Consider the following 25,448-nt stretch of genomic DNA (forward strand, 5'->3'; position numbering starts at 1 on the left):
GATTTGTACATGTAGGGAGGGGTAAAGGGACTAGGTAGGGTGCAGGTTAGTGGAGGTAATGTGTACATGTAGGTAGGGGTAAAGGGACTAGGTAGGGTACAGGTTAGTGGAGGTAATGTGTAAATGTAGGTCGGGGTAAAGGGACTAGGTAGGGTACATGTAGGTAGGGGTAAAGGGACTAGGTAGGGTACAGGTTAGTGGAGGTAATGTGTACATGTAGGTAGGGGTAAAGGGACTAGGTAGGGTACAGGTTAGTGGAGGTAATGTGTACATGTAGGTAGGGGTAAAGGGACTAGGTAGGGTACAGGTAGGTAGGGGTAAAGGGGCTAGGTAGGGTACAGGTAGGTAGGGGTAAAGGGACTAGGTAGGGTATAGGTAGGTAGGGGTAAAGGGACTAGGTAGGGTACAGGTAGGTAGGGGTAAAGGGGCTAGGTAGGGTACAGGTAGGTAGGGGTAAAGGGACTAGGTAGGGTACAGGTAGGTAGGGGTAAAGGGACTCGGTAGGGTACATGTAGGTAGGGGTAAAGGGACTAGGTAAGGTACAGGTTAGTGGAGGTAATGTGTACATGTAGGTAGGGGTAAAGGGACTAGGTAGGGTACAGGTAGGTAGGGGTAAAGGGACTAGGTAGGGTACATGTAGGTAGGGGTAAAGGGACTAGGTAGGGTACAGGTTAGAGGAGGTAATTTGTACATGTAGGTAGGGGTAAAGGTCATTTGTAGATGTAGGTAAAGGTCATTTGTACATGTAGGTAGAGGTAAAGGTCATTTGTACATGTAGGTAAAGGTCATTTGTACATGTAGGTAGAGGTAAAGGTCATTTGTAGATATAGGTAAAGGTCATTTGTACATGTAGGTAGAGGTAAAGGTCATTTGTACATGTAGGTAAAGGTCATTTGTACATGTAGGTAGAGGTAAAGGTCATTTGTAGATATAGGTAAAGGTCATTTGTACATGTAGGTAGAGGTAAAGGTCATTTGTAGATATAGGTAAAGGTCATTTGTACATGTAGGTAGGAGTAAACGGACTAGGTAGGGTACAGGCTAGTGGAGGTAATGTGTACATGGAGGTAGGGGTAAAGGGACTAGGTAGGGTACAGGTTAGAGGAGGTAATTTGTACATGTAGGTAGGGGTAAAGGTAATTTGTAGATGTAGGTAAAGGTCATTTGTACATGTAGGTAGAGGTAAAGGTCATTTGTACATGTAGGTAAAGGTCATTTGTACATGTAGGTAGAGGTAAAGGTCATTTGTAGATATAGGTAAAGGTCATTTGTACATGTAGGTAGGAGTAAACGGACTAGGTAGGGTACAGGCTAGTGGAGGTAATGTGTACATGTAGGTAGGGGTAAAGGGACTAGGTAGGGTACATGTAGGTAGGGGTACAGGGACTAGGTAGGGTACATGTAGGTAGGGGTAAAGGGACTAGGTAGGGTACAGGTTAGTGGAGGTGATGTGTACAGGTTGGTAGGGGTAAAGGGATTAGGTAGGGTACAGGTAGGTAGGGGTAAAGGGACTCGGTAGGGTACAGGTAGGTAGGGGTAAAGGGACTAGGTAGGGTACAGGTAGGTAGGTGTAAAGGGACTAGGTAGGGTACAGGTAGGTAGGGGTAAAGGGACTAGGTAGGGTACAGGTTAGTGGAGGTGATGTGTACATGTAGGTAGGGGTAAAGGGACTCGGTAGGGTACAGGTAGGTAGGGGTAAAGGGACTAGGTAGGGTACAGGTAGGTAGGTGTAAAGGGACTAGGTAGGGTACAGGTAGGTAGGGGTAAAGGGACTCGGTAGGGTACAGGTAGGTAGGGGTAAAGGGGCTAGGTAGGGTACAGGTAGGTAGGGGTAAAGGGGCTGGGTAGGGTACAGGTAGGTAGGGGTAAAGGGACTCGGTAGGGTACAGGTAGGTAGGGGTAAAGGGACTAGGTAGGGTACAGGTAGCTAGGGGTAAAGGGACTAGGTAGGGTACAGGTAGGTAGGGGTAAAGGGACTAGGTAGGGTACATGTAGGTAGGGGTAAAGGGACTCGGTAGGGTACAGGTTAGTGGAGGTAATGTGTACATGTAGGTAGGGGTAAAGGGACTAGGTAGGGTACAGGTTAGTGGAGGTAATGTGTACATGTAGGTCGGGGTAAAGGGACTAGATAGGGTACAGGTTAGAGGAGGTAATTTGTACACGTAGGTAGGGGTAAAGGGACTAGGTAGGGTACAGGTTGGAGGAGGTAATTTGTACATGTAGGTAGGGGTAAAGGTCATTTGTACATGTAGGTAGAGGTAAAGGGACTGGGTAGGGTACAGGTAGGTAGGGGTAAAGGGACTAGGTAGGGTACAGGTAGGTAGGGGTAAAGGGACTAGGTAGGGTACATGTAGGTAGGGGTACAGGGACTAGGTAGGGTACAGGTTAGTGGAGGTAATGTGTACATGTAGGGAGGGGTAAAGGGACTAGTTAGGGTACAGGTAATGTGTACATGTAGGTAGGGGTAAAGGGACTAGGTAGGGTACAGGTTAGTGTTAATGTGGCTGTCATTGCCTCATGTCTAACTCCTGGAAGGGCGTAGTTATTTCAGGGCTGTTACGATTTATTTATTTATTTTTTGTTTAATTTAACCTTTATTTAACTAGGGAAGTCCGTTAACTGCCTTGTTCAGGGGCAGAACGACAGATTTTTTACTTTGTCAGCTCAGGGATTCGATCCAGCAACCTTTCGGTTACTGGCCCAACACTCTAACCACTAGGCTACCTGCCGCCCCGATACCAGTATTGCAATATTTTTTCCATGGCATAATGTAAACAGGAAGCAGACCAAACTCTATAGTCCTTTAAAAACCTGCTGTATGTAAAATACAGTATATTGTGTGCTATAGCTTGGAATGTAAATGTGACTCTGGATGACAACATAATGATGTTTGTTTCCACCATTAGGCCTGTTTTCATAAAGAAGTTAATCCGCTTCGTGTTTCGTTTCCTTGCCACGATACTAATGAGTATTGCGATGTTGGTATCGTCCAGGCCCTAATAATGCACACTCTGTCATGCATAATCGCTTGTATAACCCCCCAGGTAAGAAGTGGAAGAAGACGTGCTGCGTGCCCAGCTTCATGCTGTTTGTCGTGACTCTGGGCTGCCTAATCACAGCCATGGCGCTGCTGGCCATCTTCAAGGTACCTACACACACACACACCATGTCGAGTATGTGCAGTACTGTGTGTGACTTAGGTCTGTGTATGATTCCCCTGTACATAAAAAGTCACAATAATTGAAAACGACTTTTTGAAAGTGGAACTTGTTTATTTTGTTATGAAGGTGCAGCATGACAACCTGACGGTGAACGCGGTGCTGATCGCCATGGCCAGCGTGGTGGGCCTGGCCCTCCTGTTGAACTGCAGGACTTGGTGGCAGGTGGCCGACTCCGTCCTCAACTCTCAGAGGAAGAGGCTGCACAGCGCTGCCAACAAGATGCACAAGCTCAAGAGCGAGGGCTTCATGAAGGTAGTGTAAACAGTCCTATTATTTCTACTGGGGCAGTCTCACTCCTCAGTTGTTTGGTTACATGATAATGTTAGACACTTAAAAGCTCAATGTTTAAAAAAAAAAAATGATATAAACTGTGTTGTTAATTAGAAGTAATCATATGTAATATGTCTGTATGTCTATTGAATACAATATGTAGTGTGTACTGATTGATGAAGTGTGTGTGTATGTGTTTGGTTTCTCCATGCCAGGTGTTGAAGCAGGAGGTGGAGCTGATGTCAAAGATGGCCAAGACCATCGACGGTTTCACCCAGAACCAGACCCGCATGACGGTCATCATCGACGGCCTGGACGCTTGCGAGCAGGACAAAGTGCTGCAGATGCTCGACACGGTGTGTGTAACATGCGGACCAAACCATAAGCGTGCGTTCGTATACCATTGTGCGCAAGTTGATTTTGTTCACCCACACCAGACGTGATCAGGACACGCAGGTTGAAATATCAAAGCAAACTCTGAACCAATTATATTAATTTATATAAATTATATCAATTTAGCTAGCTAGCTTGCTGTTGCTAGCTAATTTGTCCTGGGATATAAACATTGGGTTGTTATTTTACCTGAAATGCACAAGGTCCTCTACTCCGACAGTTAATCCACAGTTAAAACGGTAAACCAAACTGGTCATCTGTCCTCCTTCCTTCAGGCTTCTTTTTCTTCTTTGGACTTTTTATGGCGGTTGGCAACCAACTTTTAAGGTGCATTACCACTACCGACTGCACTGGAGTGTGGACCTCAGTTCATCTTTCAATCACCCACGTGGGTATATGCTCCTAAACACCAATGAGGAGATGGGAGATGCCGGACTTGCAGCGCGTTGAGCGTCACAAATAGAACCAAGTTCTATTTTAGCGCCTGGCCACGCAGACGCTCGCGAGCACTCTGGGGGCAATGATTGAATAACATGTATGTGTACATTTATTTTGCAATGCTCGCGGATGGTGTGGTCAGCATGTGTGTGCCTGTGCTGTGTCTGTTTGTAACAATGGCTACATTACAAAACACACATGACCTCTTACCACCCAGGGTTTAGACATTACCCATAACCGACCAGGGTTATTATTACATTTTTGCATTCTAATTTCAGAAGATGTCCATAATAAATCTGCAGTAATAGTGGAATGGTAGTCTTTCAGAGTATTAATTAGTTGCCAGTGTTGTGATTGGCTGCCATTTTTACCTATTGATTTCTCCCGCCAGAGTGGCATCTGCTGTCAAAATGGGAAAGCTGTTTTGACTTTGCGTTTGTGTTATCTAGCGGAAATTGCTATGCCATTTCCTACACTGTTCGCTCAATTTAAATTTGTGTTCGAAAACAAGCAATGAATAATGTAGGGAATCATTGTACCATCTAAATTGCTGTGAAATATCTTGCAATTCACCTAGCACTAGGCTGCATTTAAAACGAATCGCCCCTGTCCCCCGCATCCCATTTCCCGGGAAAATGGTGGAGACTCGAGTTTGAGCTGTTTACTTTCAGTTTTGGTCCACCAGCTTCAAACAGCAGAAAAAATATATTTGCTGTTATTGAAAAGATATTTCACAGCAATTTAGATGGTACAACAATTCCCTACACTAGTCAGTGCTTGTTTTCTCACATAAACTGAAATTGAGCAAACAGTGTAGAATTTTTGCAACTAGCAAATGACAGAGCAATTTCCACTAGATAACACAGCCACAAAGTCAGCACAACTTTCCCATTTTGACAACAGATGCTGCTCCGGCAGGAGAAATCAATAGGTGAATATCACAGCCAATCACAACACTGGCAGGTAAGTAATAATGTGAAACACTACCATTACACTATTACTACAGATATATGAAATTACAATGCAAAAATTCAAAAAAATATCCTGTGTGTAGTACCTTTAATTCATTACCCGTAACCACCCAGGGTTAATTTATTACCCAAAACCACCCAAAACTACTCAAAACCACCAAAGTCAAACTCATGCGGAAAAGTTCCTATAGTGTCATAAAATATCATATTACCACGATTTACCTTTCAAAGCCTCTTTCACAAAGTACAAATAGTATTGACTATGGACAGAAAGCACATATACCATAGCCATCCCCTTTATCGCTCTGCTCCACTTAGTTCAAATTCCTCTTCCCAGCTGGAGTAATAGAATTTCCTCCGGCTAAATGTTATTATTTGGGGGCAAGTAATCCCCCTAGTAGTTTGACAGCCTCCTGTGCGCTAATGAAATCTTCTGTGCGAACCAACCAGTGCCTCCTTCCCAGCTAACTTTCAAAAGCCCCATTTGTGGCACAAATTAACCAACGGGGCCCTCTTAAATTCTCATCTTTTTGTTTCTCATTTATATGCGAATATTAGCAAATATAATTTTTCGGTGAACTAAATATTTGTCCATTTGTTAATACAGATAGATGTATGATATAACAGTGCTATATTCATATAATGAGTACATGGATATGAATAGGAGGGGTTGGAAGAGGTACAGAACGAGTGATGATCAGCTATAAGTGAATTACAGGGACAAACTCAGTATAATCAGATAGTTGTTTGGCTGCGCACACACACACACACACACACACACACACACACACACACACACACACACACACACACACACACACACCGCCCGAGGGTGGTCACTGCAGCTAATAGGCTGTAAATAAAGCACAGGATCCTGTGACACTTGGACGACGTCTCTCATCATCAGCTTGGAAAGTCCCGCTGTGTGTGTACTGTCAGTCCTCCATCAGGTCTCACCACATTCATTTAGAGAGACTAGTAGTAGGGAGTCCCCCCGGTGGAATTGTTGTTGCATGCTCCTTAAGAAACTAAATGTGATTAACAGAAATGTGATCAACAGAAGCCCACAAACTAACAAGAAACTACAAATGATGGCCGCAGTTGACAGATATTAAGAAGTTGATGTCGGGTAGTTTTCACCAGTCGTGTGTACGAATACACTAATAGGACACTACAAACCTGACACACAAGGTTCATGCTCAATGGATTTCAAGCTTTTATCATTCCAAACACCACAGATGAGCACTGTAGTGAATGCACCCAGGATCAGTTTAACTTTTTAGATTATAATGAATAAGATTATATGGTCAGATGAGGACCTGATCCTAGATCAGCACTCCTACTCTGAGAGGCTTTGTGGATATGGGTCCTGGTCATAAATCCTCTTGCTATTCCCTCCCTCCACCAGGTGAGGGTGCTGTTCTCCAAAGGCCCCTTCATCTCTATTTTCGCCAGTGACCCCCACATCATCATCAAGGCCATCAACCAGAACCTGAACAGCGTGCTCAGGGATTCCAACATCAACGGCCACGACTACATGAGGAACATCGTCCACCTGCCTGTCTTTCTCAACAGCCGAGGTCTTAGCACCACCAGGAAGCTGTGCATGGCCGGCCCCACTCCCAACGGAGAACTGGTCAACCCTGAGGGTACGCAAGACATATGCATAGGCAGGCCTGCAGGAATGCACACACACACACACACACACACACACACACACACACACACACACACACACACACACACACACACACACACACACACACACACACACACACACACACACACAAAAGCCTGAATGCATACACCCACATAGGTCAGTGTGTCTTAATCCTGGTCCTGGGGACCCAAAGGGGTGCACATTTTTACACACACACACACACACACACACACACACACACACACACACACACACACACACACACACACACACACACACAAACACACTCACTATGGGTTTCATGTGGTTACAGCTCTAACATTTTAACTTGCTATGATTCAGTAGGAAATAGGAATCATATAATGTGTTCACTGAATAGGTTGATTCTTTATACCAGGTGTTGTGATGAGACATCCTTGATTGTCCTAATTCTCTTTCTTTCTCTCTCTTTCCACTCCTCTTTCTCTCCTTTTCCACTCCTCTCTTCACAGGATGGCATGAGGAGATGGACAGGAAGCTGTCCTCGAACAGTCTGGGGGATCAGGCCAAGTTTGGCAGCAAGACGGCCCTCAACCGCAGAGTAAGCTCTTCAAGCCATCCACCACTCTCTCCCCTGCCTTGCTATCCATGCCCAGGCTGGACCAGGCTCTACCTGCACAGGTCCTGCAGAGGTCTCTACCTGCAGGGGTCTCTACCTGCAGGGGTCTCTACCTGCAGGGGTCTCTACTTGCAGACGTCTCTACCTGCAGGGGTCTCTACTTGCAGAGGTCTCTACCTGCAGAGGTCTCTACCTGCAGAGGTCTCTAACTGCAGAGGTCTCTACCTGCAGAGGTCCTGCAGAGTTCTCTACCTGCAGAGGTCCTGCAGAAGTCTCTACCTGCAGAGGTCTCTACCTGCAGAGGTCCTGTATAGGTCTCTACCTGCAGAGGTCTCTACCTGCAGAGGTCCTGTAGAGGTCTCTACCTGCAGAGGTCCTGTAGAGGTCTCTACCTGCAGAGGTCCTGTAGAGGTCTCTACCTGCAGAGGTCCTGTAGAGGTCTCTACCTGCAGAGATCCTGTAGAGGTCTCTTCCTGTAGAGGTCTCTACCTGCAGAGTTCCTGTAGAGGTCTCTACCTGCAGAGGTCCTCTAGAGGTCTCTACCTGCAGAGTTCCTGTAGAGGTCTCTACCTGCAGAGGTCTCTACCTGCAGAGTTCCTGTAGAGGTCTCTACCTGCAGAGGTCCTCTAGAGGTCTCTACCTGAAGAGGTCCTCCAGAGGTCTCTAACTGCAGAGTTCTGGCACAAAGACAAGTGATTCAACAAGGAGCATGAGATTGGTCGTCTGTCCTGGCAATGAAAGCTCAGTGAAATACCTGATAGACACAGATGGCTAAGACTAAGATAGAAAGGGTGAGATGATGCACCAAAACCCACAAGCACGAGGGCCTAGCTAGCTTCCTCCAGCCTTGTGGGGAACATAGCAGAGAGGGATGGAGGAGGTCGGGAGCAAACAAGCCTGTGTCTCCGTCGTGGAGGAGCCTCTGATGCAATGTCTGTTTATCCTTCCTGCTGCGACTCCACACTACCTAATGGCAGGGAGGATCAGCAGTGTGTCCCGGTGACAAAACGCTGGCACCCGCGGCTGCCGGTGGGAGGCTAAGTGGCTCTGCCTCCTTCCCTTTGCGAGGACCCCATTTTGTTTGTTTGTTTGGGCGCCTGGTTTATTTTTTTATTTTTTTTATTTTATTTTTGTTATTTTATTTGGGTCCTTTTTTATTTCGGCGCACGCTTCTTTTTGTTGGCCCTCTCGTTGGTTGCCAGGAAGCAGTGAGGGGCTCTCTTTACAAGAGGAGATAAAAAGGATTGAAGGAAGGAGGATGGAGGGAGAACAAAAGCTTTCTGTCTCTCAGCTGCTTAATTGCAGAGTTGTGGATCTTTAGTCGAGTCTGTCTTTACAAGATGTCATGGGAGGCAGGCGAGGCCAGCTCAGGCTTGTAAACAAGATGGGGGCTCGGCTCTGGCCTGATGTGAACAAAGTTAGCTTGATGTGAACAAAGTAAGTTTGCTTTTTTTGGAGGAAAGATTCCAACCATCGCAGTGGCTTTTCATGATCAAAATTCAACAATTGCTCCTGATAGTATGATTATTAAGAAAAAAACGAACAATGAAACTATAATACTATTAACTTTCACCAATCATTTTCCATTTTTGAACATGTCCAAAACATCTAAGTTAAAATCAAAGGAGAGCTAGTCACTCTCCTCCTTACTGATCCAATACTGACTCATTACTGGCCATACACTATCTCTCTCTACCTGTGAGGTCAAAGTCAGCTTAGTGATTGCGATGTTCTGAAGGCTTGTGAGCAGAGGAGCTTTCTCCTCTTGTTACCACTGCTGTACTGTTCAGCAATCAGTACCAAGCAATCAGTGGTCCTGCAGAGATAGCATTCCACACGTTTTGGACTGAACATCCAGATAAGAGGTGATCTGTGTAACTATGTAGCCCCATAGTTTAATGAACCACACGCACAACACTGTGTGGATGTCACGCCTCCTACCGCTCTGGTCACTAACCACCGGTCCTGGCAACCATCATCACCCTGATTACTCTCCCTTTATTTAGCCCTCAGGTACTTCAGTCTTCAGGCAGTATTGGTTTTGTTTACGTCCAGTATGCTGCTCCTGTTTTTATTATCTTCATGTTTCTTATGATTAAACTCGCCTTCTACACCTACTTCCTGACTCCCTGCGTATACGTTACAGTGGACCCCAAGAAGTGCAGCTGTTGCTATTATAACAGCTAGTGGGGATCCAAATACACGTTTGTCTAACTGTGTCAGGAAAGTTACTCTGTCTTACAAGATGAGCAAAACAGTCATCTCCTCTCCTATCTGATGAATCTATGTCAGTAGCAAACAGTGCATTTCTGTGTCCAACAAGGGACATTCCCAGTTGATTGGGCTCAGTAACAGATGCCCTTGTGTGTTGGTGGGTGAGGGATGGGTGGAGTGGTGAAATAAGGAAGGATGGAGAAAGTGTGGGAATTAGACTAGAGGTCACACACATGGTCACATGGTACACTGCACAGGGTGATGAGGCCATCATGAGATGGTCACCCACTCGGTCACAGGGTCACTTAAAACGTTGAGCATAGGACAGGTCGAACAAGATCAACTCTAATTATATAAATGTGCCACAGACTAAAGAAAAACTACGGATTGTGGAAAGACCAAGGGCATTTACAAATAGTATAAAGATTGTCTTTAGGCTAATCTGAGGTCTCCTGTGTGTGTAGGACACATACCGCAGGAGGCAGATTCAGAGGACCGTCACCAGACAGATGTCCTTTGACCTGACCAAGCTGCTGGTCACTGAGGACTGGTTCAGTGACATCAGCCCCCAGACCATGAGGAGGCTGCTCAACATCGTCTCTGTCACAGGTAATATATGCCATTTAGCCGACATATGGGTGGCCTCGGGAATCAAACCCACAATCCTGGTGGTGCAAGCTCCATGCTATACCAACTGAGCCATACAGGTAACACATCTCCTATTAGATGACCTATGACCTTTCTATTACCCAAGGGCAGAGGGGTGTCCAACCAGCATGGCACTTATAAGCGTTATTAGTCACTTAGGGGAGGCCAACCTTGGTGTACATGATTTTGTTCTAGCCCTGCTCTAACACAATGTCTTCAGCTAATCAAGGTAGTCCTGATGAGCCACTGATTGGTAGAATTGGGTGTGTTACAGCAGGGCAGGAACAAAAGCCTGCACACAGAGTCCCTCCACTCGTAGAGAAACTGTCGCTGACTTTTCATTTGGGTGTGATATGTCCAGGTCGTCTGCTGAGGGCCAATCATATCATCTTTAGCTGGGACCGTCTGGCGTCATGGATCAACATGACAGAGGAGTGGCCCTACAGGACCTCCTGGCTCATCCTCTTCCTGGAGGAGACTGATGGCATCTCAGACCAGGTCACCCTGAAGACCATCTACGAGAGGTACGTACACACACACATCTGCACTGGAACAAGCTCGCATGCACACGCAGACACACACAAGCAGACGTTTGAGACTCTTTCTGAAATGTTCCTTTTACACCACACAGTGTTTCCAGACGTTGAAAAATTGACCGGACCCCATATGCATTGGGTGTCCACCGTGCTCACTAGTCTGTCAATCCATTATCCCCCATTGTGTACCTATTCTATTGGTCAGCTTGTTGTTCTGTACGAGAAAGAAATTAGCTATTCCTAACAAACGCTGGGGGACAGTTGTGGGACTATAGATCCCAAATTCATACAGCCAGTAGGCCTAAGCTACATATATATTTTTTGAAACAATGAGTCTGATGCAACAGATCAGAAAGTTTAACTTCCAGTGTTGATAAACTATTATTTCTTCACATATAAGCGCAGCAATGCGCACAAGGTAGCGTTCCATAATGCCATTTTCAGAAAAACACCGTTGTCAAAATCACACCTCACGTACACGCGGTTTCATGAGACAGATGAAAATATCTGTTAGACATTTTGAAAGAGGCATCTAAAGATGCAACAACTAGCATGGGTTGCTAATATGACTAGGATTGTGCTTTTTGGCTACTGGACAATGAAAGAAAGTTGATTTGACAACCAGTAGAAAAATCATATTGACCAGTAGAGGGGAGCAGAGGATCTTCAGATCCACTTCAACCACCACATCATTTAGTAGTACGGACACCCGAAGGTTTCTCTGAACACCACTAAATAGACTGAATTTCCACGTTGTATTCGAATCACGTAGCTGAATGCATTGAAATAAGAAGCATATCATTATTAATATGTTGATTGAATTGATAAAGTGTATGAACCACAGCCAGTGACTGGTTACCAAGGCATGAGAGTGTGGACAAGGGGAAGGGAATCAGCACATAGTCTGAGTCATTAGGGTTGGAGCTGTTCTGCATCAATAGCTGCCCTTTAAAGGTTGCACTCTGCCACTCTGTCACAATACACTAGCGCCCAGGACTCCTGGGGCGCTGAAGTGTCACCGGCACTCAGTGTCACACAGTCATCACCACTCCCCCTCCATCCCCATCCTTCACTGAGCTTCTGGTCAAATAAATGGCTCTGGACAAATATATATGAGGCAGCGCATCTAAAGGACAGTTCAGGAAGGCCTCCTTGCTGCAGCAGACAAAGAAAGGTGCTCCACAACAGTGACAAAAATCCAATAAAAGGGCTTACCAAAACAAACTTCCAAAAGGACTAATTCGAGGCAGAGCAGTTGGAGCACTCAAAAAACAAGGCAGAGATACATTTGTTATTTGCTGACTTTAGTCCATTGTTCAGGATGAGTGCAGGTGACTGACGTTTCAACATCGAGCTGACGTCTTCCTCAGAGTGTAATAGACTTGTGCTTTAGAAGAACTCCTAAGCAAAGAGTTTGACCTGCAGGTATCAGCTAAAATGGCCATGTTAGGCTATCCTCCCTCCATCAGTGCACTGTCTGTTTCCAAAACGTGACTGCCGCTGCGTATGAAATGGCCACTGCAATGGCGGTATGTGATGAAAGGAAGCACCAAACCAACTTGGACACCACGCTGAGCCAAGCGGCCCTTATCTGGAGAGATCTCCCCACTGATCAGGCTTTCTTCCTCACTTTCTCTTTTTCCCCACTTTCTCCCTCTCTCTTTCTCTCTTTCTCTCTTTCTCCCTCTCTCTTTCTCCCTCTCTCTTTCTCTCTCTTTCTCACTGCTCTCTTTCTCTCTCTCTTTCTCTCTCTTTCTCTCTTTCTCCCTCTCTCTTTCTCTCTCTTTCTCTCTTTCTCCCTCTCTCTTTCTCTCTCTTTCTCACTGCTCTTTTTCTTCCTCTCCCCGAAGCACCTCTTCTAATGTGACGCGTCATGTAGGCTCCCATTTTCTTTTTATAGCCGGGTGAGTCACACTCCCTGTCTTTCTTGACGGTCGCTTGCCTCACTTCAACCTCAGGCCCCTGTCTCCCTGGAGGACCAGATAGCTGCTTCTTGTTTCTACGGTGGCGTTGTGGTCAGGTCAACACAGCGTCCTCTCTCTCAACCAAAACTCAGCACCCCTTTGCTAACTCCTCTTCTGCTCAACCGCCAATTAGATAATTGTTCAAGGCATAATCAAATAAACTATCTTTACTGCTATCTTTACCCCTCATGAAGGGTTTGTCAGTTTTCATTGGAGTGTAACATGACTGGGGAGAGGTGTGATGCTCAGTGGTCTACACTAGAGCGCTTCATTTCCCCAAAGCGTCTAATAAGTGAATAGATTACTGCTGAAGTGTATGTGGGGTGAGTCAACTCCTCATAGGTCAACTGTCGTTCCACATCTCAGTCATAAGGCAGAGTGCTCTCTCTCGCTCTGCAGAGTGCTCTCTCTCTCTGTAAGGTTTATTGCAGCCCATGTAGGCCACAGAGAGCAGCATGTCATTGGAAGACAGTGATGTGATATACACTGAGTGTACAAAACATTAGGAACACCTGCTCTTTTCATGACATAGACTGACCAGGTGAATCCAGGTGAAATCTATGATCACTTATTGATGTCACTTGTTAAATCCACTTCTATCAGTGTAGATGAGTGTGACAGACAGGCTAAAGAAGGATTTTTAAGCCTTGAGACAATTGAGACATGGATTGTGTATGTGTGCCATTCAGAGCGTGAATGGGCAAGACAAAATATTTAAGTGCATTTGAACGGGTATGGTAGTTGGTGCCAGGCACACGGGTTTGAGTGTGTCAAGAACCGCAACTGCTGGGTTTTTCACACTCAACAGTTTCCTGTGTGTATCAAGAATGGTCCACCACCCAAAGGACATCTAGTCAACTTGACAACTGTGGGAAGCATTGGAGTCAACATCCCTGTGGAAGGCTTTTATCACCTTGTAGAGTCCATGACCTGACGAACTGAGTGTTCTAAGGGCAAAAGGGGGGTGGGGGGGGTGTAACTCAATATTAGGAAGGTGTTCCTAATGTTTGTTACACTCAGTGTATTTTATAGTCGTATTAGTATATTAGCTATATAGCCTAGTCATGTTAGTCATGTTGTTCTGTGTAACTGTCACAATGTCCTTTTGTAAAAAATATGCAACAGAATTCTTATTTTTCAGTAACAGGTTTACGTAAACGTAGCACGTCTGACTTCTCAGACACATGCTTTCTGCTTTCCTGTTATCACACCAACAGGCTATCAAAATAGTTAAAAGACCCAAACCACAGTCTCACACAGACACACACACACACACAGCAATGGCCAACATATTTGTCTGACTTGCGAGCCAGCGTACAGTGCCTGCCTAACGCACTTACGGAAAGGGTTTCTGAGAATTACAGTATTTATAGCTGTCAGGTTTACTATTTGAATCAAGATGGCGTATTACTGTTGTTTTGATCAAATTGAATTAGAGTCTTGAGAGTCCGTGTGTGGTGTAAAAGGCTCTAAGCAGCCTTCTCATTTGAGTTTTTAATAGAGATGTGAATCAGGGTCCCTGTGGTCGTTGTACTGATGAATAACTGCTGCTGGGTTCTGTTTTGGGTTTTTCTCAGACCAGGAATACATATCTTCAGATCAGTACTCGAGAGTGGTATGTTATGTTCAGCATCGCACCAAAAAAAGCAAGCTTCCGGAAAGCAGCAAATGGAAACTATTTTGGCGATCACAAAAGAACACGAGTAGAGATTTCCGTCTGTCGGTATCCGGGATCTGTGGGGAAGTTTGAGCCCAGTCAGATCCTCAGGGACTCTATTTCGGGAGCTCCAATTGGATTTTTAGCTTGAAAAGTGTTGTTTGGTCAGTCCTTCAAGCCGGAGCCGGGTCCTGGGTCTGCTCTGACATCTGGTGCCCTGTCTGTGCCAGGATGCCCCTGCAGTACCCGCACAGGCCTGGCTCAGTACCTGAGCCCCCCCGTCTCCATGTGCCCTCCACACACACCTCCAAGCCTCCAAACTCTCACACAGGAGCAGTGCAGCACGGGAACATATGTCACCCGCTGCTCCTCTGAGGATCACTGTAATTAATCAGACCCTGAGACACGAGCAAGGCACTTTCATTCACACACACATACACACACACACACACACACACACACACACACACACACACACACACACACACACACACACACACACACACACACACACACACACACACACACAGCCCCTCACTGGAAACAGAAGGCCAGGAATGCGTGTCAAGCACCAAAAATAATTTTCTCAACTACTCTATAAAGCCTTGGCCCATATGTCTCTCCATGGTCGTTCTGTCTCTCACAACATCACACTATTCAAAAGCTGTATTCAGTTTCTGGGTTAAGGCAAACCAATAGTTCCTTTGCACTGAGAGCATGTTTCAATACATTTCTGCATTTATTTCTTATTATTACACATAGGAAACATTGTTTTTACTAATTCAACGAATTATACTGAACAAAATGACAATTTCAAAGATTTTACAGAATTACAGTTCATATAAGGAAATCAGTCAATTGAAATACATTCATTAGGCTCTAATCTATGGATTTCACATGAGTGGGCAGGGGTGCAGCCATGGGTGGGCCTGGGAGGGCATAGGCCCACCCACTGGGGAGCCAGGCCCAGCCAATCAGAATGAGATTTCCCCACAAAAGGGCTTTATTACAGACATAAATATTCCTCAATACTCCCCTGTACCCCCCCTCAGACAATCTTGCAGGTGAAGTAACCAGATGTGGAGGTCCTGGGCTGGTGTGGTTACACCTGGTCTGCGGTTGTGAGGCCAGTTGGGCTTCTGCCAAATTTTATAGTCAGCATGCCAATTGCACGCTCCTTGAAAACTTGAAACATCTGTGGCATTGTGACAGAAAGCACATTTTAAAGTGGCCTTTTATTGTCCCCAGCACAAGGTGCACCTGTGTAATGAGCATCCTGTTTAATCCACTTCTTGATATGCCACACTTGTCAGCTGGATGGATTATCTTGGCAATGGAGAAATGCTCACTAACAGGGATGTAAACAAATTTGTGGACAAACTTTGAGAGAAATAAGCTTTTTATGCATATGGATTTTTTTTGTTTAATGTTTAATTTCAGCTCATGAAACATGGGACCAACACATGTTGCGTTTATATTTTTATTCAGTGTAGATTACAACATCCCAGTACAAGAACAATGTTTTTTAAACTTCCAGCTAGGCGTTATTGCTTGGCCAGAGGCCTCCATCACTAAGCTGTCCCTGGCTACTCTCTTTAGCAGGAAGGTATTTAACTCTGATGCTTTCGTCTATATGTTCTGCTCTCTCTGAATCTGCCGCTGTCACGATCCTCCCCTCCCTCATTGATCCAGCGAACAATTGGCCTCTCAGAGACATGCTCGGATCTAGGCATTCAAGCGATTCTCTGAGCGCTTCAAAACTTTTAACTAATGACACTTGAAATGAATACGGGCAAGGCAATTTGGGCTAATTAGGAAGCCTCTTCTCCCAAGTACTGAAACATTAAGATGACATACTGTTCATTCGGGATTACTTTAATTGGGACAATTATTGTAATTTCGTCGCAATTACGTGTTGAGATAAAAGCGCTTTCTAAAGAGAATGTGTGTGATTCCCTTTATGTAAAATCCTAATAAGCTTCTAAACACTTGGCCACAAAAGAAGAGTAGCTTTTTTTCCTGGAACACTTTTGAACTTCGATGCCCTTGAATGTCTTTTTGCTTTTCTCCCTCGGTACGCTATTAATACTATATTTCCATCACGTTTCACAATTTGTCTGTAAAATCTTGATTGCACTGCTAACAGTAGAAAAACACTTTTCTCCCTGTCGCCTTTTCCCTCAGAGGGATCCTTTTGTCCCTGAGCTAAATCCTTCAGGAGGCATTTTGGTGGAAAGAGTACTGTTGTAATTCAATAGTGCTGCCGTTATTTGCCAAGAGGCCCTAAAGCGCTCTAAATTATAAAGCTGCTGAAAAGCCATTTCCCAATAGAGTGTGGTCTATCTCTGATAGGGAGCTCTTTATTGAGTCCACACAGTGTCTGTGCCAAACCGTATGCCCTCCAGATAGGGGAGATGGAGAGGGTGAAGGGACCTCTATACAGAGCTAATATGAAGTCTACAGGACTACAATTGTGGCTGATGTGAATTACCCCTTGTCATAATTTTTAAGGGATTCACAGAGTATTGGTACAAGTGCTGAACAGAAAAGTGTACGAGCAGCGACCACTTTAATGCCCTATGCCCTGGTCGTTGCTGTGTCCAGTGTCCACCTGGTAGTAAAGCATGTTTTCTCTCAGTTGGGTTGAGAGTGTTGGTCAGTCCAGGTGGTGATGTTTCACTGAGGCCTACTCTGCCCTCGCCTCTCATATGGCCATGTTCTTCCAGTGGGAACAGCCCTGGACTGGTCCAGCACTACCCATCTGTTCTGTGTGTGAAGATGTGAGAAGCACCAGGGCCCGGGTGTGGGTGTGTTAGCTACACACGTCCCTCAGGTGTTGGACCGTTGTGACTAAGGGATGAATCAGCAGGAGTTAGACGAGCTCCACCAGGCTCCCACAGAGGAAACAAAATGTCCACAGAGTCTATGGCTCAAAATGTGAAGAAAATTCATAAAAGCAATTTAGTACAGAGCTGTGGTCGATGTCCACAGGCCCAACCTTTGTGTTGAGGTGAGTCCCTGATGTGAGTGTATGTTTTTGTGGAGATGAAGCGGTACTGGGATGCCACATTTCCCTACCACTACATACTCTGGTGGTTTAAGATATTCTCTGGTACTTTTGTATACTTTTTAGCCAGTAGTTCTAAAAGTACTGCTCACGAGCCAAAAGTGGTCCCCGAAAATTGTCACACATATGCAGATATGCGCACCACGTCATTGCTCTCTCTCTCTCGCTCTGCTGTGTGTGCATCTTGCTAGCTGTCACTCAAATGGCGAGGGGGGGGGGGGGGGGGGGGGCTGAAGCTCATTGGCTAGAACTCAAATTGTTAGGGGGCTGGACCACGTGGGGGAAAATGGAGGGAAAATGGTGTGGCACGGCTTCCAGAAAAACAAACTAGGGATTTAGTGGCCAATGGTGTGGCACAGCTTCTCTTTCAAACTAGGGATTTAGTGGCTAATTGAGATAAAACAGTAATTCCGCTCATAGAGTAGATGATGCATGTATGAAGTACACATTGACACATCCAGCCCAAGGCAGGAGGTTTAAAAAGTACCTAGAAGTTGCCAAAGTTCCGGAGCATTTCTTTAATAGCTATGTGATGGAAAAGGGGTCTGTTATGTAGCATTCCTTGTTATTAAATCCACTTTGAGCCCTTTCATTATTTCATAAGTTGAACTTAATTAAACACTTTGAAACAAGAGATCCAGACTGTTTTTAGATTAAACAGTGTTTTCCACAAGCACATAGAGTAGCCAGCCAAATAGAAAAAGTAGCCAGCCAGGCTCCCCCATTACTCCATAGTCAATGCTTTGATTAAATCAGTAGACCTACACTATATATAAAAAAGTATGTGGACACCCCTTCAAATGAGTGGATTTGGCTATTTCAGCCTTACCTGTTGCTGACAGGTGTATACAATCGAGCACACAGCCATGCAATCTACATAGACAAACATTGGCAGTAGAATTGCCTTATTGAAGAGCTCAGTGACTTTCAACGAGGCACCGTCATAGGATGCCACCTTTCCAACAAGTCAGTTTGTCAAATTTCAGCCCTGCTAGAGCTGCCCCGGTCAAATGTAAGTGCTGTTATTGTGAAGTGGAAACGTCTAGGAGCAACAACGGCTCAGCTGCGAAGTGGTAGGCCACAAAAGCTCACAGAACGGGACCGACGAGTGCTGAAGCACGTAGCGTGTAAAAATCGTCTGTTCTCGGTTGCAACACTCACTCACGAGTTCCAAACTGCCTCTGGAAGCAATGTTAGCACAATAGCTGTTCATTGGGAGTTGCATTAAATGGGCCGAGCAGCCACACACAAGACTAAGATCACCATGCGCAATGCTAAGTGTTGGCTGGAGTGGTGTAAAGCTCGCCGTCATTGGACTCTGGAGCTGTGGAAACGCATTCTCTGAAGTGATGAATTATGCTTCCCCATCTGGCAGTCTGATGGACGAATTTGGGTTTGGCAGATGCCAGGAGAACGCTACCTGCCCGAATGCATAATGCCAACTGTAAGTTTTGTGGAGGAGTTATAATGGTCTGGGGCTATTTTTCATGGTTCGGGCTAGGCCCCTTATTTCCAGTGAAGGGAAATCTTAATGCTACACGCTACAATGACATTCTAGTGCTTCCAACTGTGCTTTCAACTTTGTGGCAACAGTTTGGAGAAAGCCCTTTTCTTTTTTCTTTTTTATATTTGACCCCTTTTTCTCCCCAATTTCGTGGTATCCAATTGGTAGTTACAGTTTTGTCTCATCGCTGCAACTCCTGTATGGACTCGGGAGAGGCGAAGGTCGAGAGCCATGCGTCCTCCGAAACACAACCCAACCAAGCCGCACTGCTTCTTAACACATTGCCTACAACCCGGGAGCCAGCCGCACCAATGTGTCGGAGGAAACACTGTGCACCTGGCGACAGTGTCAGCGTGAACTGCGCCCGGCCCATCACAGGAGACGCTAGTGTGCAATTGGACAAGGACATCCCTGCTGGCCAAACCCTCCCCTAACCTGGACGATGCTGGGCCAATTGTGCGCCGTCCCATGGGTCTCCGAGTCTCTGCCGGCTGCGACAGAGCCTGGACTCGAACCCAAAATCTCAAGTGGCACAGCTAGCAATGCGATGCAGAGCCTTAGACCACTGCACCACTCGGGAGGCCCGGGGGAAAGCCCTTTTCTGTTTCAGCTTGACAATGCCTCCATGCACAAAGCGAGGTTCATACAGAAATGGTTTGTCGAGATCGATGTGGAAGAACTTGACTGGCCTGCACAGAGCCCTGACCTCAACCCTATCGGATAACTTTGGGATGAATTGGAACGCTGGCTGCGAGCCAGGCCTAATCACCCAACATCAGTGTCCGGCCTCACTAATGCTCTTGTGGCTGAATGGAAGCAAGTCCCTGCAGCAATGTTCCAACATCTAGTGGAAAGCTTTCCTAGAAGAGTGGAGGCTGTTATAGCAGCAAAGGGGGGACCAACTCCATATTAATGCCCATGATTTTAGAATGAGCTGGTGTCCACACACTTTTTGGTCATGTAATGTATATCAGTATCTTTCAAAATACCATATAAGTATAATTTTTGCTTTTAAAGCAATACAATCTGTTTTCTTTTATCATATTTTGGACCAGAGTGATGCTGTCTCCACTAGACTAACTATTGTTCCTGAAGTGAGGAGGATTCACCATCTTCATCAAATGTTTTCATAATTTATCTGTAGATAATCGCCAAAACGCCTACCGGTATGCAAATGAGGGAGCCAAATGAACAGCTTTCTTACCAAAGCTATTTGGTAGGCTACTGAAGAGTAACTCACTTTAAAATCACTGTCTGGCAAGTCCTGATGAACTTCATATCTAAAATACAATCGAGATCTTTAGTTGTCCCAATGCGATACCGTGGATATTTAAGTACGTTGTATAATTTATGAATGGGAAGGATATATGAGATCAACTTTATTCAGTCAGTTCAACACCTTTAATAAACAAGTCCAGCTAGGGTTAGGTTTGGGGGTGTAACATTTATTAAGGTAAAATATATTTAAAAAATATTTGATGAAACATTGAATTTGGCTTTACTGCTATTAGCCCATGGAAATGCATTACATAACAGCTTCATATGGATAAACAGATAGTCCCCAAAAATTATAAAGGAAGTCTGAAGTGTCTGTCCTATATCTGAGAGATATAACAAATATCAGGAAACATTTTTATTTATTTATTATTTAACCCCTTATTTTAGGCACTAAACTATCTACATATATACTTCATGTACCTGACTACCTACTTGTCTTGTGAGGCTTGTAGATGTGGAAAACAACCCACATATACATGTTTGTGAGACACTCCATCAAGGAGTAATACTGTATTAGTGTGTAGCCCAAACTGTTCAGACGCTACAGCTACTGGCCCCGGGCGATCGTTAATGTCGGACTCTCCATACGAAAGAAAATAAATGAATGTCACAGAAAACAATAGGTTAAGTGGATTTCGACTCATCGTTAACACACTATATGGGATGTGCAAATTCACGCTCTCTCCCTCCACGTAAAGAAATTAGACTACAACCACAGCTCACACAACACAACACACAACACAGGTACCTAGAGGCGTGACAGACATCAGATCTATCAATAGATGGCTAGAAGATACATAACATTCGCTCAGCAGACTTTTTTTCTGACTAGCGAATTGAAAAGTGGCCTAGTTAATTTAAGTGGAAAAAGTAGCCGGCTGAAAATGAGTCTGTAATCGGCTGTATAGTGATATAAAATGATGTAAATCAAGGAAAGACTATCAAAGAGTAAATAGCATAATCAGGTCATAAGGAAACAAACTGCCCAGGTATATGTTGTGCTTATTTTTACCTGTGACTACACTGTGTGACTACGCTGTTATCACTTTTGCTTTGTGTGCTATTGTATATGCTAGTGTGTGGTGAGCCCAAGAGCATTTGTGTGGGTGAGTGAGCATGTTTATGCTGGCGTCTGTCTCTCTCGATGTGCCTGTGGACATATCTGTGATCTCCCTCCCTCTCTATTGTGCCGTGAGTGGGAGAAGGTGGCAGGGGTATTATAAATAGAAGTGCTGGGCTGCGAGGGTCAGGGTGACTTCCTTGTCACAGGGCCTAGTGCACACTCAACCCCCTCCAACTTTGAGGTGGCACCCAGGCCCACAAAAGTCAAATGGGGGCAAGCAAGCATAGAGGAAAGGATGGTCACTAGAGATAAAGGTGTGTGGAGGAAAGCCTGGGTGTGAAAATGCCAAATCTTCTCAGAAGTATTTTCTGGAAAGCCCTCGATCTGGTTTTAAACCTGAGCAATGAAAAAGAACAGGGTGTCTTTCACCACCACCATGTAAAAGCAGCTTCTTATTCTGACCATAGTTATGCAGCCACTGTATAGCTTAAGGATTTAGCACATTTATCTGGTACAGAGTTCTTGGATGACGAGTTATACGTTCTTTTAAGAACTGCTCTTAGCTGGCCCCTCTTTCTCACTTTCCCAGACAGGAAGGCGAATAGAAGCGAGGTGCAGAAATGAATCAGTGGTCATCCCCAAATAGAACCATCTCTCTCTCTCCCTTTATGATTCTGTCTGACTCTACACCAGGTCATCCTGTGTCTGAGGTATCTCCTCCTCAATGATGTTAAGGAAAGGATTACCTGTCGGGGCTGTTTTCCTGTTTTTGCTAGAAAATAACAAACTTTATTTACCTAGAAGGTTTACATGAATCACTCATGGGTGGTTTAGGACATGGGCTCGGTCTGGATGTTTGACTTCTCATATACCGTCTCCATCCTGACATGCATCAAACACCCACATTGACTGACTTCTCAGCTCAATTCATGTCAGGAATGCCTCATTTTATTACCATTTAGCCACACTCAGCAGTGGACTGGAGTTCAAAATGTTCCCTTTTACATAAATCATCAAACTGGGCCCGGTTTCCTAATATCCTGTACAGGGTTTGTTAGGAATTGAGTTTATCTCCCTTGAATGAAGGGTTCAGCTAAGGTTTTTGAGGTCTGGAACGGGATGGTTTGTGTACAGATGAGTTTAATCATTTCAGAGGAACTCTGAATCCCAACCCCATTTCAGAGAGGCCATTACAAGGCTGCAGCGTTTTTATCAGAGTGGTATGTTTCCCATTACGCTGCATTTCTCTGCGCTCCATTTCAAATGCAAAGGTCCGGCTTAGTACATAGGAATGGAATTACAGGCTTAAACTTTGACACGGATGTATATGAAAAGCAAATTTGCTTTTAATGTCCGCTGGCATAGCTGAGAGAAGACGAGACTCAAGCAAAGAACGCATAATTCTGTAAATAACTCTTGAGAATCCGGCCAAAGAAACAACGGTTTAAGTAGAGGAAACATGGTGTCATCTCAAGTGAAAACATATTTGCTCTCTGCTTTTGTGTAGCCAGGGCTTGGTAAGCTCCTCTCGCACAATATACTCCACTCTGGAGTGTTGTCGCTACGAGGCCACGCTCCAGCCTGTCCGTCCGTTGGTTAGAGGCCTGTCCTTCCTTTCTAATTTGCCTGCCTGCCCGTCGGCCTGAGGAAAGCACCAAGGCCCGGGCTCACCATTGTGACTGACCACTGTTGTTCTCTTCACAGCTGAACATTCTTTCTCTTTATGGCCCTCCGAAAAACAAATGTGTGTTGGCATTTTGCTTCTCTCCGGGCCCCTTTATTGAAATGCTTTGAGCCTCATTGTGGGGCATCCGCACGTGGTCCACACACAGAGGGTGGCTGTAAGCAAAGTCAAGTGGCACATTCAGCGCCTGCAGAGGGAGGAGAGAGGGGAGGAATTGAGGGAGAAATGTTCTCTTTCCCGTCAGCTGCAGTATGTGGGAGTGTTGGAGGAGAAGAAAGGCTCGCTGAGCCAGCTTTGGGATCGATTAGCATTTGGAGAAGCCTAGAAACCTCCCAAGCACTAGGCGCTGCAACACAGACAGTGCATAAGAGCCTGTGCTTGTAACGCAAAATCCCATCAATGGGTCTATTGTGAGAAACCGGCTGCAGGATTCCTGACGTGCTTTATTTCACTGTCTACAGCCTTTTAAAAGTAACATGTCGCCTTCTGGACTCGCCAAAGTGCAATCCTCCAGCTTGTCAGCCTCACGAAAGATGGCCTGATAGGCATTCGAAAAAAGCCACTCCTATCTCCCTCCACCAGTGTCAAAAGTTATTAACATCAATGACTTAATGTCAAGGCCAACCACTCTTCCTCAATTGACTGAAAATCTGTCTCTTGAAGTGTCCCTTTCGCACGTTTGGTAGCAATTAAAAGGGCACTCTTCGTGCCACCGCTGGATGGTTAACATGTTGGATGGCGTTTTATTTAACCTTTATTTAACTAGGCAAGTCAGTTAAGAACAAATTCTTATTTTACAATGACTGCCTACCCCGGCCAAACCCTCCCCTCCTAACCCAGACGACGCTGGGCCAATTGTGCGCCGCCCTATGGGACTCCCGATCATGGCCGGTTGTGATACAGCCCAGGGTCGAATCAGGGTCTGTAGTGACCCCTCTAGCACTGAGATGCAGTGCCTTAGACTGCTGAGCCACTTGGGAGTGTTACACCAGATAATAAACCCATGCCATCATGTGAACCTGTCTGATTTCCCTGACCTGTGCTATTATCAGAACATGGCCACTGGTATGAAGAGGGATGACGTTTGGATGGCTCAGTCCCTTGTGGCTCATTGGTGGCTGCCAGCAGACAGTTCCGACTAGACAGCCTGGTGTGAATGAATGCTAAGAATGGGGTCTCGGTGCCACAGTGATGGATGCATTTACTTAGTCCATGCAGGCCCTTCTAGTTGTCTTTGGAAGATGCTGGTAACATCATGTGTGCTGTGAGCCTCAATGTACCAGAGTCAATAGAAGACTCCTCTAAGTACTCACATGTGTAGCTCTATCTCAGTAAAAGTATGCTTGACTCTCCTCTAGGGCTATGACCATACCAGTATCCCAATATTTTTTCCAGGGCAAAAATGAAAACGGGAAGCAGACCAAACTTTTTGGTCCTTTAAAAAATATTGTGTGAAATACGTGTTATGGGGAGTTAATACTCAAGATAATGTATTAATCCATTTGTGACATAAAACATCCATAATCGGTGACTTCTGAGGGTAAAGATTCAGAATATGTTTTTGTGGCCACATTCATTTGCAATTCTTTGGCATAATCTTTTTAAACTATGAGGAATTACTCTGGGCTTTCTTAAGTAAGACAACGCATCACTTAAGATTCTTTAGATAGATGGGCAGTAGTGGAGTGTGTACTCTGTGTAACCACTGTCCCCCTCAGTGGCGTGTGTGTGTGTGTGTGTGTGTGTGTGTGTGTGTGTGTGTGTGTGTGTGTGTGTGTGTGTGTGTGTGTGTGTGTGTGTGTGTGTGTGTGTGTGTGTGTGTGTGTGTGTGTGTGTGTGTGTGTGTGTGTGTGTGTGTGTGTGTGTGTGTGTGCATGTGTCACTGGCTCCTGTTGTTCTCCGTCTTTGAGCACACAAATAAACAGAGAGCCAAGCTGGACTACTGAACAGCACAAGGCTCTCAGCGTGAGGGAAATGGAGTCAAACTCACATTACCTCAGTACCATGCATCTATCTATGGAAATCCCCATCGGCACAGAGCATCCCAGGTGTGTGTAGTAGTGGACACCAATGTTCCCTCATTTTTTGGAGGGCACTGAGCAAATTTTAGGTCTTGTGAGCAGAAACTTGAACATTGTGCGAATTTTGTGCAACTTCCAGCGAGTATTTACAGTGAACGCTGAGGCTGTACCCTTACAGTTTTAGACAGTAGCCAATGGGCTATTGTGTCTATTTGAGAATAGTATAGGCTTACCAACAAAACCAATGGAGTAAATCCCATAA

At 45.2% G+C, this 25,448-nt stretch overlaps 1 protein-coding gene across 5 annotated transcripts in view; it reads left to right on the forward strand.

Annotated features, from left to right (window-relative positions):
- Nucleotides 1–25,448, forward strand: part of LOC129811461 (kinase D-interacting substrate of 220 kDa B-like) — a 108,508-nt gene that overhangs the window by 34,924 nt on the left and 48,136 nt on the right. For all 5 annotated transcript variants that reach the window (XM_055862787.1, XM_055862788.1, XM_055862786.1 and 2 more), the window contains exons 17-23: nucleotides 3,044–3,144; nucleotides 3,287–3,472; nucleotides 3,706–3,846; nucleotides 6,701–6,941; nucleotides 7,444–7,532; nucleotides 10,229–10,373; nucleotides 10,774–10,936. In XM_055862787.1, the coding sequence (XP_055718762.1) occupies nucleotides 3,044–3,144; nucleotides 3,287–3,472; nucleotides 3,706–3,846; nucleotides 6,701–6,941; nucleotides 7,444–7,532; nucleotides 10,229–10,373; nucleotides 10,774–10,936 (1,066 nt within the window). The remainder of the gene's footprint in view (nucleotides 1–3,043; nucleotides 3,145–3,286; nucleotides 3,473–3,705; nucleotides 3,847–6,700; nucleotides 6,942–7,443; nucleotides 7,533–10,228; nucleotides 10,374–10,773; nucleotides 10,937–25,448) is intronic.

The sequence above is a fragment of the Salvelinus fontinalis genome, chromosome 15 (genome assembly GCF_029448725.1).
Source record: "Salvelinus fontinalis isolate EN_2023a chromosome 15, ASM2944872v1, whole genome shotgun sequence".
Classification (NCBI taxonomy): domain Eukaryota; kingdom Metazoa; phylum Chordata; class Actinopteri; order Salmoniformes; family Salmonidae; genus Salvelinus; species Salvelinus fontinalis.